General features: G+C 39.8%; 1 protein-coding gene across 1 annotated transcript; it reads right to left on the bottom strand.

Moving 5' to 3' along the window:
- Window positions 1-1,690: 1,690 nt before the first annotated feature.
- On the bottom strand, window positions 1,691-14,435 carry LOC105931510 (ADP-ribosylation factor-binding protein GGA1). The gene is made up of 17 exons (XM_036137214.1): window positions 14,303-14,435; window positions 13,791-13,875; window positions 12,254-12,329; window positions 12,079-12,177; window positions 9,902-10,025; window positions 9,242-9,342; window positions 8,963-9,043; window positions 8,376-8,513; window positions 6,232-6,313; window positions 6,046-6,156; window positions 5,810-5,950; window positions 5,659-5,702; window positions 5,372-5,550; window positions 4,278-4,513; window positions 3,856-4,025; window positions 3,201-3,311; window positions 1,691-3,082 (listed from the first exon to the last, which is right to left on the bottom strand). Exons 1-17 carry the CDS (start codon window positions 14,346-14,348, stop codon window positions 2,804-2,806), a joined length of 2,103 nt encoding a protein of 700 aa, XP_035993107.1. The 5' UTR covers window positions 14,349-14,435; the 3' UTR covers window positions 1,691-2,803.
- Window positions 14,436-15,503: the final 1,068 nt, after the last annotated feature.

Here is a 15,503-nt window from a genome sequence, read left to right as displayed (position 1 = left end):
AAACCAAGAAATGCGAAGGAATTGTGAAACGTATTACAATTGTCCTGGGCTGCAGTACCTGTTGACCGGTGCCAGGACCTGGTCCACTCCATGTACCACAGATGTGAAGCAGTTCTCAGAAACCATGGCTATGCAACTAAATATTAGTTTATGATCCTCAGGAAAGTTGCATTTAAGTTTCTTGCACAAGTCACTACCACTTTACTTGGATCTGTAGTTATACACATGTATATATATACATGTATATATATATATATATATATATATACTTATATATATATATATATATAGACTTATATATGTATATATTACCTTGTATGGAATGTTGTAAATATATATAAAAATGTGTGTATATCTGGAGCATGTAACAAAAGTAATTTCCCTCTGGGATTATTAAAGTATGTCTGATTCTGAATCTTCCAGCATTTCTTAGTTTATACAGTACATTTTGTCCACGCTGCTATTCTGTTGAACATTGTATTTCTTTCTAATACTTTTTCCAATTTTCCTGCTTTGAAATAGAATGTGTGCAGTGTTCCCAAAGCCTTTGTGTTAATCAAAATACAATTAATTTGAAGAATTTTGAGGCTTACTCAAAATTCTTCTATTATGAACGTAACTGTATATGATCTGTTTCACACACATTTATAGGACATTGTTGCTTGGAATTAACAAAACGGTATTTTGATTGCAGAAGCAGTGTTTGTTCATTGACCTCGAAAAGTTTGAGTCAAGATCAGACTGAGAATCCTAGACAAAGCCCAACGCAGCAGCCAAAAGCTGGATGAAATGTCACATCCAGCTTGTCCGGTTTGCCGCTTCATACTCTCCCCCTTGCATCAGAAAACCCATCAACATTACAGAAAATAGTTTTAACATCCTTTGTAAAAGTACCAGCTGTTTCATCCCCCGCCCTCAATGAAGGCACTTAGTGTCAGACACTAAAAAACCTGCACAACCCTGAAAAACACTTTGTCCAGCAGCAGTAAATGCATTAAGGGTTTTGGCAGTAGATCCAGTGAGGGCAATGTTTGTAAAGATGTGTAAATAATTGTGTTTTATCCAATTTTTTATTTATTTCCCACTGAATTTGGACTCAACATCGTTATTCCAGATGAGTTACAGTGGCGATATAGGTGTTATTTTCTCTTCATACGGCCCCAGGTTTTGCATCAGGTTTGTCAGCAAAACTCAACATTTTTAGTTAAACTTTTATTTCAGAGTTCAAGATGCTGTGAAGTCTTCAAATTATCGTCTCAGCAGAGTTCAGCTCTAATCTGAAACTGGATCCTATCGCCTGATGGATGTTACGGCCACTCAGTGATGATGGCTTTGCTTTACTGCCGTTTTCTGAATTTATGCCTTTTTTAAACCCCACTTTTAATCCTTGTCGCCTTATTGCCTAGAAGAACCGGGCGTTTCCTGAAAGTCGAGAATGAATCAGAAATTTCTAGAACCGATCAACTTAAAATGTATCAAGTTAATATATTATTAATAAATTGCTTTGATTACATTTATTTCAAAGGGACTTGTAGAGATAGCAACATGTGTAGGATTTTTATTTTCCATCTTAATTTAAAAAATAAATAAATTATATGTTAGATTTCTCAACATTTTTTCCCCTTCACAATTTAAGGCTTTTTAGCCTTAAAATAGGTTTTTCCCACATCTTTTCCAGATCTGAGCCTAATTACTTTCATCTGTTTTTATTGTCATCTTTCTGAACCCCAGAGAAGTTTATAGATTTCTGCTCCCAAACCACACAACATCTAAAAAAAAAAAAGGTAATTTAACACATGATGGATCTTATGCTTAAAAAAAAGAAGAAAAAAAATTCTGGTAAAGACAAACATGAAAAATTCCCCAAGAATACTTAATTTAGACACGTACAAAACAACAAACAAAACTCCATCTTAGGCACATGTGGCAGAATCAAACTCGGCGTGACGTGAACATATATTAGTCCTTCTTTGGGCTGATCAGTAGTAGAAAAACAAAAAGGTGACAACAGATGGAAGAACAAGAATGAGCTCATGTGCAAAATATGAACAAAATAAGTGCGTACACATTTAAATAAAGGAAAAAAGGAAAATAATCCTGAGTGAAAAGGTAAAAAAAAAAAGAAAAAGAAAAAGTGCAGAAATAAAGAGAAGGTACAGTTTTGCTTTTAAGGGGACGGAGGGAGACTCGACGACTTTCCATTACATGAGAAAAAAAAAAAAAACGAGGAGTAAATAACGTTAATGGCTCATTGATTTTCTGGATCAGTGTTAGTGACATTAGTTAGCTGCAGTGAAAAAGCTCGAGATCACCCAGACACAACAAACCCAGCAGCTTTGGTTACAGCCTTCCACATTACTTCCTCCTACTCTGAAGACATTAAACCCAAAAAGTTTCATATGTGGGAGTCCACGCTCAGCTTTAACTCGCTGTTGCCTGAAAAAGTGTGCGAGAGACACACATCACTGCTTTCATTTTAGATTATTTTGGATTAGGGGGGAGGAAACCGATTCTAATTCTCGCAACAACAAAAAAAAAATATTTAACATAACAGAAACCAAGAATATTTTAATCTTATCTTTTGGTTTAACATGCAGCTGATTGTACCGGATGTCGTTTAGGAATGGATCACACTGATGTGTGTGTGTGTGTGTGTGGGGGGGGGGTACATATATCTATATGACTGACAAAATAATGAGAGAAATAATAGGTTGTATGTAAATGAAACAAATTCACATTTCTGAAAACCAACATCCAATCTAGAAACACTGACAGGATCAAATAAGGAGGAGAAGGCACGAGGTCAACTGGTTTCAGCCGCTGCTCTCAGGTCCGTCCGTTTTTGCAACAGCAGAGTCTGAAACCGCTTCGTCGTAACGAGGTCCTTTTCCCCCCTTCCGGAGGAAAACTTTGACCTAAACGTAAAGGACGCTGCAGATCTGATGACAGGAGGCCAAGTTCTCGCCCTCTCTAAAGGTTTCCCCACGCCTCCGGAGGGCGGGAACTCGTCCACGTCGCCGGACTCGTCGTGCGACTCGTCCCCCAAGTTGAAAGTTAGTTTGTAGCGCAGGCGGACCTTTTCCTGAAAGAAGAGCACAAACGACAGTCCACACCACGTTTTTTAGGGGCGAGTCCGATTCTGCTGCGCGCGGCTAAAAAAATGCACGGGCGGATGTTCTCTGAGGGTAAAGGTGGAGCACCTTGTGAGGGTTGGCCAACAGCAGAACCTGTGTGACAGCGGCTGGAGGGAGGATGGGGTTGAAGGCGGGCAGATCGGTGCAGGAGGGAGGCTGCAGCCTCACTCGCATCGCCTAGGAAACACAAACCCAGTGATAAATTTAAAGTTCAGGAATCTCACATTTATAAACATGACACACATGATGTCTATTTGTTCTTCTGAGTTTGTTAAAACTGAGCAGGCAGAGCTGCACATAGAGAGTTAATGGGGTATAATTAGCAGGGATTTCTGGCATTCTTTATGGTTTTGACAAAGTCGGATAATTTTTTTCTAATTTTTTAAAACACATAGGAGGAAAAGGTTTGCTTCAGATCCTTTTAATCCATCAGGAACTGAAAAAATTACAATATTATCCCCATTTCTCCTTTAAAAATATGTCCCTCTCCTTTGGTGTTTATTAAACAACAAAAAGTGCAATTAAACATTAAAAATGGAGGGACTTCCTAGTTTTAATGCATTTAAAAATAAACAACAACAAAAGCTAATTGAGCTTACAATTAGAGCCCATCACAGCAAAACTATCCCGATTTCGGGCCGATTATAATGTAGTCCTCCCTGTTTTTTTTTTCTTGGATTGGTGTCATGAGCAACAAGAGCCCAAAAAAGCCTGAACGTACTCTGGGAACAGCTGCCTGGAAGCGGATGTTGGTGACGGGAACAGGAGCAGAGGACAGCATGGAGATGATCACCACCAGCACGTCGGGCCTCGACGGCGGACAGTCGCGCGCAAACGTGAACAAAACCCGGAGGCTGTGCTTGTCGAATACGGTCACTGGTAACACGGTGCCTGAAATAACAACAAGAAACCATAAGCGTCGCTAACGTTTCAGCTAGCTGGGTCAACCGCAGGTCATACACTTGATTGGGTCAGAGCGTTTACATTCAGTGTCCATAAGACTGAATTTATGGCATTTTACAGCAAAAAAACCCCCAAAAAAACACCTTTATGGAAGGAAACTCTACTTAAAAGGCGTTGCATTCATGTTCCTTCATTTGCATCAACATAAAAGTCCCTCTAGGTTGGAGTTTTGGAGCTTACTGGGTTTGATGGACTCCAGAGGCACTGTGACGTCTGCTAATGAGACGCCGGCGTACGGGTCAGCAGCCGACGACGAGCTTTTGTCTGCGAGACCGGAGAGGGGGACACCATCGGGCTGCTCCGAGTAGACGAGGAGGCCGGGCGTCGGCCCGGCAGCAGGAGGGGGCCTGCAGCTCGCGCCGGACTTTGCTTGGAGATCTCGCAGAGGGACCTTAGAGTGAGGCTGGAGCTTATCCCTGCAGGGAACACAGACAAAGAAGAAACTGAAGGGTGGACAGCTGTGGAGACGGATGGATTAACGATGACTTGATGGGTTAATGCTTAGACAGATTTATCAAATAAAAAAAAAAAAAAAAGGTAGAACAAAAACAGATCTGAACTAGAAAAAGCTGTTCCTGCGTAACAGCGAGTGAGAATGCTAATCTGCCGAATTATTTGAGCAGAAGCTGCAGAAGATCCCTGCAGAAGAGAAAAAGTAGCTGAAAAACATTGAAATCAGATTTAAAGAATTTGAAAAAAAAAAAAAAAAGAATTTGAAGGGATTTGAATAATTTGAAAGAAAGAAAAATGTGAAAAATGTGAAGGAATTTGAAAAATTTGAAGGAGTTTAAAAAATTTGAAGGAATTTGAAGAATTTGAAAAAATTGAAGAATTTGAAAATATTTAAAAAAAAAATTGAAAAATTTGAAGAATGTGAAGGAATTTGTATCAATTTGCATTGATTTCAATGGGAACAGCCAAAAAAAAAAATCGTACAAAAAGTGAAATATTTTAAAAATTGTAAAAGTTAGAATAACCGTGAGCTATAGCAGGCATGCCGGGAACGAGTCGAACATTTTAAAACCAAAATTGTTGAAATCGGTTGAAGTATGCGGGAGTAGTTAGACTTCGACGGAATAATAATAATAATAAAGAAAGACAGGAAAACAATAAGTGAGAATGCTGTATAGCATTCTCACTGATAATGAATAAAGTGTCGGAATACAAAGGTTTTTTGTCTTTAAAAAAACAAACAAATCCAGACCTTCACCTCAGCACAGCGGGACACGGCTCTGCTTACGAACCTTTCAGGGTTGGCGGCCACTTTCACTCACCATTTCACCTGCTTGCTTTCTGGAGGTAGAGACTGTTGCATCAAGGTTTTTCCCAGCAAATCCAGCTCTTCCATGGCTTTCGGTGTGGCAGCGGTGCCCCCTGCTGGTGGAGCCTGGGCCGCCTGGACCGCAGCCGGCTGCAGCGCCGCCGCCGCGCCTGGAGCCGAAGACTCTGAGGACTGACGACAAATCAGAACAATATGGTTTTCTTTGGCTTTTCTGGCTTCATGTTGGTCAATTTTTAAAACTCAAATAAAAATGCGTTGGCTTGGGCATTAATCCCCAACCTGACAGAAGAGTTTGGTGTCACAGTTTTCCGATACATTCAATCCTGAAACAACAGGAACAAAAGAAGATATTTTTAGCGATGGGAAATTTAGAAAAAGAAAAAAGGAGTCCCAGAATGAAAACATCTACAGCCAGTTAAAGGGGGTTTACCCAGAGACATGAGCTCATCATCCAAGAGGCTCAGGCCCAGGTTCTGAGGCCCAGCCTGTGGGTTGGAGGACTTTGTCTTGTCAGAGACGTCCAGACCCGTCAGGTCCAACAGTGCCGAGCTGCCGCCGCCCGCTTTTGAGTCTGTGGAGGATTAAAAAAACAAAAGTAGATTAAACGGACAAGAGACAGAGTAGCTTTGGGGTTTTTAATGGCGACTCCCGAAAAGGAGAAAGCACCTTGCTGCGAGGGCGGAGCCGGTCCCTCTTTTGACACCTCCTCGCCCTTAACCAGCTGCCTGTACAGATTGATGACCTGCGTCAGGCTGTCGTTGGCCTCCAGGATGTCCGCTGCAAGGCGTAAAAACACGTCAGCAACGTCGCGCGCGGGGGGCTTCAAACGCTCGACTTTAAACCCAAACCTACCCAGAGCTTCGTCGTTGTCTTCCGTGTCGCTGGCTAATCTGAATAACGTAGGCCTCATCTTTTCACAGCGCTGGTACAGATCCTGCAACCAAAAACACGTTAGAAGACGCAGATAGCATGGCGGAGCCGGCCTGATAAAACAAACACTGCACAGTTATTGCCATTCACTGTAAATATAAGCAAAAAGCCTTAATGCCCGTTGAGGTGTAGTGATATAATCTCACATGAAACGTTGAGAAAAATCTAACTATTAAATGCATTCCGTTTATTTAATGGGGCTAAAAATACCAAATTATTAATGTGAGTGCAGGAAGAGAGCTTACTCTGTGTGGTGAAGCATTTTGTTTTCATTTGGCCTTAGGAGTTGGATCACTAACCTACTGAAAGACACCGCCCCGTTTTCCCCTCAGTAACATCTGATTTTCCTTTATAACGTTCTGGTATTTTCAGTCTCCATGACTCTGTGGACCATCAAGATCCCCAGAATTAGGCCCACAGGATCACAGGTTCCTCCACTGAACCTCACTGTGGGCACGAGGGGCTTTTCTAAACGCTCAGCCTGCGTTTCAGGCCAGAAAATCTCCACCTTAGTCTCAACTGGCCGAACACGCGGCTCCACAATGAGTCCCTGCAGAGTTTAGCTAACTTCACCGTATGACAGTAAAACAGAACCACCGCTTCACTGGTGCTGACCTAAAACTCCCGTAAGTCGATTCAACAGTTCCAGTTGTCTTAAACCTTTTTATTTATTGCTCCGACTGTAGATCTGGACCACTTCCCTAATTTATATAGATGAAAACAAACAACCGAAACACTTCCAAGGCATTCCTACTGGTCTTTCCGGGGAAATGGACCCCTGCACTGCAAAAACGGATCTAAAAATAAGCAAAATGTTCTTAAACATAGTGTTTTTGTCCTTGATCTGAGCAGGTAAATATGATCATTTGCCAATGGAATGAGTATTTTGACCCCTAAATCAAGATAATTAGACATCCTGCACTTGAAATAAGATGATGGTGATGAATTGTTCCTATTTTAAGTGCAAAAATCTTATTCTATTGGCAGATCATCTTATTTACCTGCTCAAATCAAGGACAGATACACTAATTTTAAGAAAATTTAACTTTTTTTTAGTTCCGTTTTTGCAGTGTGCATTAGATCCTATTCATACCCAAGGGAAACAGTAGGTGATAGAAAACTGCTAAAAGCTATTTAGGAATAAAAGAGCTTAATCTACGTTGGAGGGTTTTTAGATGTTTCAACAAACAGTACCAAAATAAAAATAAAAAAATTGACTTTTTCAACGTTGGATTTTCTTAAAAATATAAATATTCTTAAATCAAAAGGTTCCAATTTATCAGCACGACATTATGGAGCCGCAATACAAGGCGGATTTATTTCAAGGCTTAACTTTTAAAACAAGACACATTATCTAACACTTCTAATGCTAATTTATTTGATCTAGGTAAGAACCAAATAATTTGCAGTGTAGTGAAATGGTGAGGGAATGTCTTGTGGCGTAGTTAAAAAAAACTAAGATAAGCTAATATTTTACACTTAGTAGCTTTACAGAAAGTTTGAAAGTCTACCGAAGCGGGATTTTAATGTTCCATAAAGACGACCCCTTCTCTCAACTGTGTGCGCTGCTTCGTCAACAGTCCTGTCTTTTCTTCCAAAAACTATGAGCAACACCCCCACTGAAGAAAATAATTATAGAATCCAAATAAAAAGCAATTTAGAGCAATCAAAACAAAGTCTGCTGCCACACTTAAACCCCACCACCTGGGCTGCAGGCTCACTGGACAACCAGCAGGCGGCACCCTGTGCATCTGGATGTGGTTTGTGTGAAACGTAAAGCTGCTCTAAGATCATGTGGCCGAAAAAAAAAAAAATGAAAATAAAAGATTTTCTCATGTTAACATTTCATTTGTCCAATCTGAGCCACTCTTGCAACCTTAAAAAGCAGCAGGAACTAAAGCTTCAGAAGAGGACTCACACTGCAGTAATGGACTACAGGTGAACAATTATTAGTCTACACATTTAAAAATGCAAACCCATTAAAGCTGCACTGTAAAAAAAGAAAAAAGAAATAGAAACCCCTCAGGCTGTAAATGAGGGTGAGCTCGTTAATGAGCTCTACGGACCCTAATGAGCTCCTGGTTGCTGTGGGAGCAGCTGTCCCTGCTGTAGCCCTCCAGCAGCTGGCTCAGCAGGCTCACGCTCTCCTTCACCTCCTGGATGGCGTTCACCCGCTTGGAAACTTTCTCCACCCGCTTCTGATCCTGGGGAGACAAAAGGAAATTAAAAAAATAAAAAATAAAAAAAAGAGAGGGGAGGTTTTCATAACAGGACTCCAGTGTCCTTGTGATTATCTTTCGCTCATTACTTACAATAATAAATAAAGTCTGTGCACACAATTAGTTTTACCTCTTAAAAAGAAGACTTTACATTGTACTCTTCCCTCCAGTTACTTTAAAAAAACAGTTTAACAATTATGTGATTCTATTTATCATGTACTTGTCCTGTAAGACACTTCTTAATTTTTCTTAAATCTTGACATCGAACAAAAAAATAAAAGGTTAAGATCATTAAAATCAACGGGATTCGGGTTTTTCTGCATGAGCGACAAACAAAAACCGAGGTAAAACTGGACTTTGGTTTCAGCAGAAATAAAAACGCCTCGACGTGCCGTAGCAGAGATACGCTGCAGCCTGTGACCCGAGCCACTCACTTCTTGAACCATTTCCTTGATGAGCTTGTTTGCCGCTCGTAAATCATCGGGGTGGGTGCTCTTTAACAGGCGGGACAGCGTCTGCAATAACAGGATGAGACGGAGGAGAGGGGGGGAAAAAAGAAAGACGAATGAATGCGTATGCGGCGAGTTCCCAGGAGCTCAGTTTCACATGACCTGATGGATCTTTGGTCCTCTGAGCTTATGCATGGAAAATAAAAATAAAAATAATTCTACATCATCGTGACACACGCGGCTTTCTGATCGCTCGTCACGCACCTTGGATTTCTCCTCATCCTCAAAGACGGCACTTGTGGCCCTGGGTGGAGGCGGTGGGAGGGGCTTGTCACCAGGAAGCGCGGGGTCCTGCTTTACAATGCCTGGAAACGACAGGAGCATCCATTAACCTTCCACCAGACGCACTCCTAGCAGGATTCCTGTTTCAGACATTAACTCAGGGTGTGTTAATGCCTGAAACAGGATCAAATACAGATAAAAAACACCTCCTTTCCCTGCTCTAACACGGTACCTCGCTTCTTCCGGACTGATTAACGGACTAACAAGTGGAAAACGGAGGATTTTGTTCCAAAGTACACATTAAGTCATATGAGACTTCAGCTTTAAGTGGGAAGTCCATTTTTACCATCACACTGGACTCAACTACACATGACCCAGGACATTAGTCTCGTGCTTGTGCTGAAAGCAGAACTGATTCCACCTGCCTGCATGCAGGAGAAAACTAAATATGGAGAACTAAAATTGTCATTATCGCCTCAGGAAGGGAACTAAAAATGCCCACGAGATCCTCTTTGGCTAATTTACAGCATAAAACATTACATATGTAAAGAGGAAGCTGTCAACGTAAAAGAAATATGAATTAGCAAATTAATCAAATGAATTTGCAGTTGAAGAAAAAAAATTAAAATAAATTAAGCTCACCCTGTTTTTTCAGCATCTGATAAGCTTCCGCTATCTTTGGCTCATCTGGATGCCACACGGTCCAGCTGTACATCATCTCTAAAACCTTTGTCTTCACCGGCTCCGGAGCCCGAGACCCTAGATACTACAAGGAGGGAAAATCACTCCTTTTAGAACAAGGTTGGAGACACAATGCATTCAAGTCATATTTTCACAGTTTCCACTCCTTTTGAATCAATTCAATTTGTATGGATAGATGGAACATGCTTTAGACATTGGAATAGGGAAAAAGTATTGATATACATATGAAGAGTTCATTTGCAAAAACAGATGACTCCGTTTTTAGCCAGAAAACTAAAATGTAAGTGGTGGTGGTTGGGGGAGGGGGGGGGGGTCCTTTTAATAAAGGTAGATTTTCGAGATGCCATTATTTTGTTATGTCACTCTTGATCAAATTCACCAACCTTTAGTTTGACTGGTATCACCTTAACTAAATAATAAAAAGTATGTTTTTGTTTTTTTAAAAAATGTATAAAAACGGAGTTCTCTGTTTTTGCAAATGAACTCTTCATATATTATTCTACGCGCTACTTTCCATTTCCATGCTTATACAGAGCTAAAAGGATACTTTAAATACTGAGATAATTGAGATGTTTAGTTATTATTTGTCTAATATATATGTTTTTATTTCTCTCTGGAAAAGAAAGTGATGTAACTTCAGGAAAACAGTAAAACAAAAAATTAACATTACATTTTAACATCATCACACCAAAGAATTCAACAAAAATGTGTTTTAAAGCCATCGCTCTCATCGTGAGCACCAGGTGTGACACGCCCGTGTGTGTTTAAGCGTTTTCAGTTGGAATAAATCTTGTGCTGTTCTGATTTTCTCCCCAACCAAAAATAGCATTTTTTTAAATTAAATTATACAGCCATTTTCAAAATCTCTTTTCTTTAATTTTGTTTATTTATAACTCTGGCTGCACAGTGGCGCATCTGGTAGCACTGCTGCCTTGCATGTTCTCCCTGTGCACATGTGGTTTCTCTCTGGGTACTCCGACTTCTTCCCACAGTCCAAAAACATTTAGGCTGTTGGGTTCTCTCTAAATTGCCATTAGGTGTGAATGAATGGTTGCCTGCTCCGTGTGTCTATAGGTTGCCCTGTGATGGACAGGTGACCTGGCCAGAGTTCACCCCGCCTCTCGCCCAATGACCACCGGAGATGGGCCTACCTCCCGTGATCCTGCATGTATATGTGCGTATAGACAATGGATTGACGGAAGACTGATTTTAAATATCCTTATATCCAAAATACTACAAAAAAAAAAAAAAAAAAACCCACAGGCCTTCAAAGTTCTGTAAAACAGAGGCTACTCCTCTAGACTGAAGGAACCCTGGTATTTGTACTTATGCTGCTATAGGCTAAGACTGCTGGAGGATATCAGGGTCTATTTTATTCACTGCTGTGTTCTCCTACTGTTCTGCAACTTTGCTTTATTTGTTGTTATTTCAACTTTATGTTCTTTCTCTTTTTTTTCTTCATAGAAGGCACACCTGGTCTTGTGTTCTGTTAGCTGTCACCATCCAGGGAAGGCAGATCATCCTCTATTACCATATAACATAGAAAGGATTCCTGGATCAATGTGTGCTTCTGTGCTTTTTTGTGTCTCTGCTCTGTCTTCTCTAACCCCCAGTCGGTCGAGGCAGATGACCGTTCACACTCAGCCTGGTTCTGCTGGAGGTTTTCCTTCCTGTTAATGAGGAGTTTTTCTTTCCACTGTCGCTTCATGCTTGCTCAGTATGAGGGATTGCTGCAAAGCCATGTACAATGCAGACGTCTCTGTGGCTCCAGGAGTGAATGCTGCTTGTCAGGACTTGATGCAATCTACTGGGTTTCCTTAGATAGGAAACTTTTTGACCAATCTGTATGATTTGATTGAATTTGACTTTGTAAAGTGCCTTGAGATGACGTGTGTTGTGAATTAGAGCTATAAAAATAAAATTGAATTGAATTGTTATGAGAACAAAGAGCAATTGTTTTTTTTACATTATAATATCTTTAATGCTTCATCCATACGGAGTCTATCCTACTACATATTGCATGATGAAGTACATAGTCTCTGCTTTCTTATTCTAGCTAAAAATCAAGGTGTATCAAGGTGCTACTAAACTAGTGTGACAAGAGATAAGGACGTTACCTTAGGTGAGACCACCTTGATGAGCTCGTTGAGAAAGCGAAACTTTCCCACTTCACCGTGAAACCTGTTTCCACAGTTCTTCATACATGTCTCGAGCACCTGGGAAAATTGAAATGACCAAAGGCTTAACGCTCATTTTTACTGAAACACTGATGCTTATAGACTAAACTCTTACCAGCAGTGCTTGCATCGCCTCCCACTCCTGAGGAGACTGGATTTTGTGGGCCAGAAGTCTGGTTGCAAGCTGAGGCCTGATATTAATGAAAATAAGAACGATAGGAAGAAGCCATTTAGGAGCTGAGAGCGTCGATGCAACCCTTTAGACCTCAAAATGTGATTTTAAATGAATATACGTTTGAGTTAAACTTCACCTAAGTGAACAAAAAGCAAGAAAACTGTACAGAGTTTACAAAAACTGAAAGACAACAATAAGATGCATTTCTTTACTTCAACATAAAATTGTGTAGTTCATTGTGTGAAGGTTTACGTTGTGCTTCCAATCAGCCAGACTTTTTGTAATTTCTCAACAACTCAAAGCTATGAAAGGTATTTACCCCCTCTCAAGTTTGCTTTTCTTCCACAAATGTCTGTGATGAAACCAATTTTAATACCTGACAAAGATAGCCTGAGTAACACCACAATGCGTTTTTTTTAAACGATTATTTCATTCATTAAAAAGGACCATCCAAATTCTCCTGGCAGTAAGTGGACACATAGTTGCCTCCCTTGTTCAATCCTGAACCAACTCTGATAAGTCAGGTTTTTATGGGTTCTATTTGACCAGGCCTCGAGAAACTCTAAAAAAAAACCTGTCTTGACATCAAAAAGTAGCCTAAAAGAACTCAAAAAGCCATTTCTAAGGCTTTGGTACTCCAGCAAGCCACAGTGACAACCATTATGCACAATTGGAGAAAACGTTGAAAATTGGTTGACCTTCACAGAGTTAGCTGGCCAATCAAACTTACTCCAAAGAGCGGATTGACAATTCAGCCATAAAAGCCCAAGAAAAAAACCCAGAATCACATCAAGCCTCACTGCAGTTTAGACCAGTGTTTATGATTCATCAATAAGAAAAACAGACCGGGCAAAAAGAGGAGCGTTCAAAGGCCATAGTCACTGCTGACAAAAGAAGAACCCAGCCAACATTTGCGGAAAAAAAAAAAAAAAAAAAAAACGCCCAGATGATTCAGAAGACTTTTGGGAAAAATCATTCTGCTGACTGAGGTAGAAGTTGGAACTTCTGGACTGATAAGTAGTTGAGACGTTGTGGAAAGTGGCATGACCTCAAACGGGCCGTTAGAAATAATCATTACAGTTGAGTTAAAGCATTTCTGCAAAGAACAGTTGGTCCTTATTCCTCCACATGAATTTTATGGACGCATTGCCAGTCATCTTAAATTCTTGATGGTACTTGTTGCAGGACGTGATGCCAAGCGTGTCAGGGCTAGTTAATAGGTTTTAGGGGCCGATGAGTCTTTTCCATAGTGTTCCAGATAACTTATTCTCCAAACAAATTAAATCAACATCTAAAAACAGCTTTTTGCATTTACTCAGCTTGTCTTTGTCTGAAGGTAAATTTGTGTCATGGCCTGAAACATGATAGTGTAGCTAAAAAGCAAAACAAACAAACAAACAAACAAAAAAAAAAAAACAGAAGAAATCTTTATAAGGGAGAATAAGTTTTAAGAGCATATCTTGTTTCACCATCTTACCCATCTGGTTCATTGTCGACTTTATCACAAAATCCCTTGATATTGTCCCAGTCAGTCTCTTTATTCAGAGGATTGGTGGCTTTATCTGTGTGTGAGAAAATCACATTCAATTCAAACTCTTGGATCACCTTGTCAGCTGGAAAAAAAAAAATCATCAATCAGGAAAATCTGTGTTTGCAGAAGTTCCTGAAGTTGAGCTCATTGGGGTCTAGTTAGCATCAACTGGACGCTTAATTTACATTTATTAGATTATTCCGAGTATCACGACGGTGTACACATAAAGTAGGGGGGGGGGGGGGCAGCACAGGTTCTACTTGTCTTCCTAGTCACCAACTGCACTTTGCTGATTTGTTATTTTGACAGTGACAGCAACTCATTAGCTTGTAGAAGAGGTTATCTGTGACAACCGGAAATGAGACGCCAGTTCAAACAAATGGATCACTCTAAAGCAGCGTCTTGGTTCGTAATAGCGTTTAAAACCTAATCAGGTGCTGTAGGGTGTGATGACTTACTGATTAGAGACTGAAGGCTGGTCTCATCCGAGAGGGCCGCCGCCATCTTTACAGGACTCTTACCACCTGGCTACTATCGCGTGACTTTTGTAACATCGCGTGGATAGCGGCTGTCGTACGGTCCCGTGGTTCCGTCAACGTCGCCATCATGTTGTGAGTGGCAGTTGTCGCCACTCATTTGAAACAGCAACAACAAAATTATTATTATTAATTATTATTATTATTAATAATAATAATTATTATTATTATAATATAAAAAACGTATCGATAAAATAGAAATTATAGTGATCAATATCAATAATTATTAACAAATTAAAATTTTATGTTGTTGCTTAGTAACCTATTTGTAGATACAGAACACACAGACACTGCATTCATACTCAATTCTTTATTCAACAAAATTTTAACCAAAACTGCAAGTTTTTAAAAAGAAAAAAGAACGCGTGCTCTCTGAACTCTGTGAAGGGGGTGGAGCTTGGTTTTTGAGTCTTTTTGCGTTTGTGATTGGATGGGAGGATGACTGTAATATTAACCTACATGGCTAGAAAGCAAAAGGAAGGGAAACTATTATACTATTGAACTTATTGACCCTTTTTTCTATCATCGATATAGGTCTATCAATCGATATATATTGTTAATGAATTATCGCCCACCCCTAATTCTAACCCTGGTCTCCTCTGTACCAACGTAAAGTCCCATTGTATTATTAAACTGCAATTTTTAATTTTGACACATTGCACTTTATTATTATTTCATTGTTGTTTGAATACATGTAGCCCCAACAAGAATTTTCATGAATATCATAATTATCTTTATTAATTGATGTTTTTAGCAGCAGTTTTTACTTTAGTCATTTGCATTGTATTGTTCATTGTTTCTGTTAGAATTCAACTGTAATCCCAACAAGCGTTCGTATCAGCCTAATAATATTACAAGCAAGTGGATGTGTTATGAGCATGTGTTGGTTGGATTCACATTTATTATGTGTACTTCACTGACCTTACACTTTCTTGCTCCTTGTTTCTGTTCGATTCACTTCAGTTCAGCTAATTCATACAGCAATTCACAACAGAAACGTCATCTCAAGGCATATTACAAGACTTAAATCTAATTTATACAGAATGAATGTAATAGTGTAATCGATCCTATCATTTGGACAAATTTAATGGCACCGCTAGGTCCTACAAGTCATTTTTATTTA

Source organism: Fundulus heteroclitus, chromosome 5 (genome assembly GCF_011125445.2).
Source record: "Fundulus heteroclitus isolate FHET01 chromosome 5, MU-UCD_Fhet_4.1, whole genome shotgun sequence".
In the NCBI taxonomy this organism is placed as follows: Eukaryota; Metazoa; Chordata; class Actinopteri; order Cyprinodontiformes; family Fundulidae; genus Fundulus; species Fundulus heteroclitus.
Note: the sequence above shows the minus strand (reverse complement) of the source record. Positions and strands in the feature narration are given on the sequence as shown.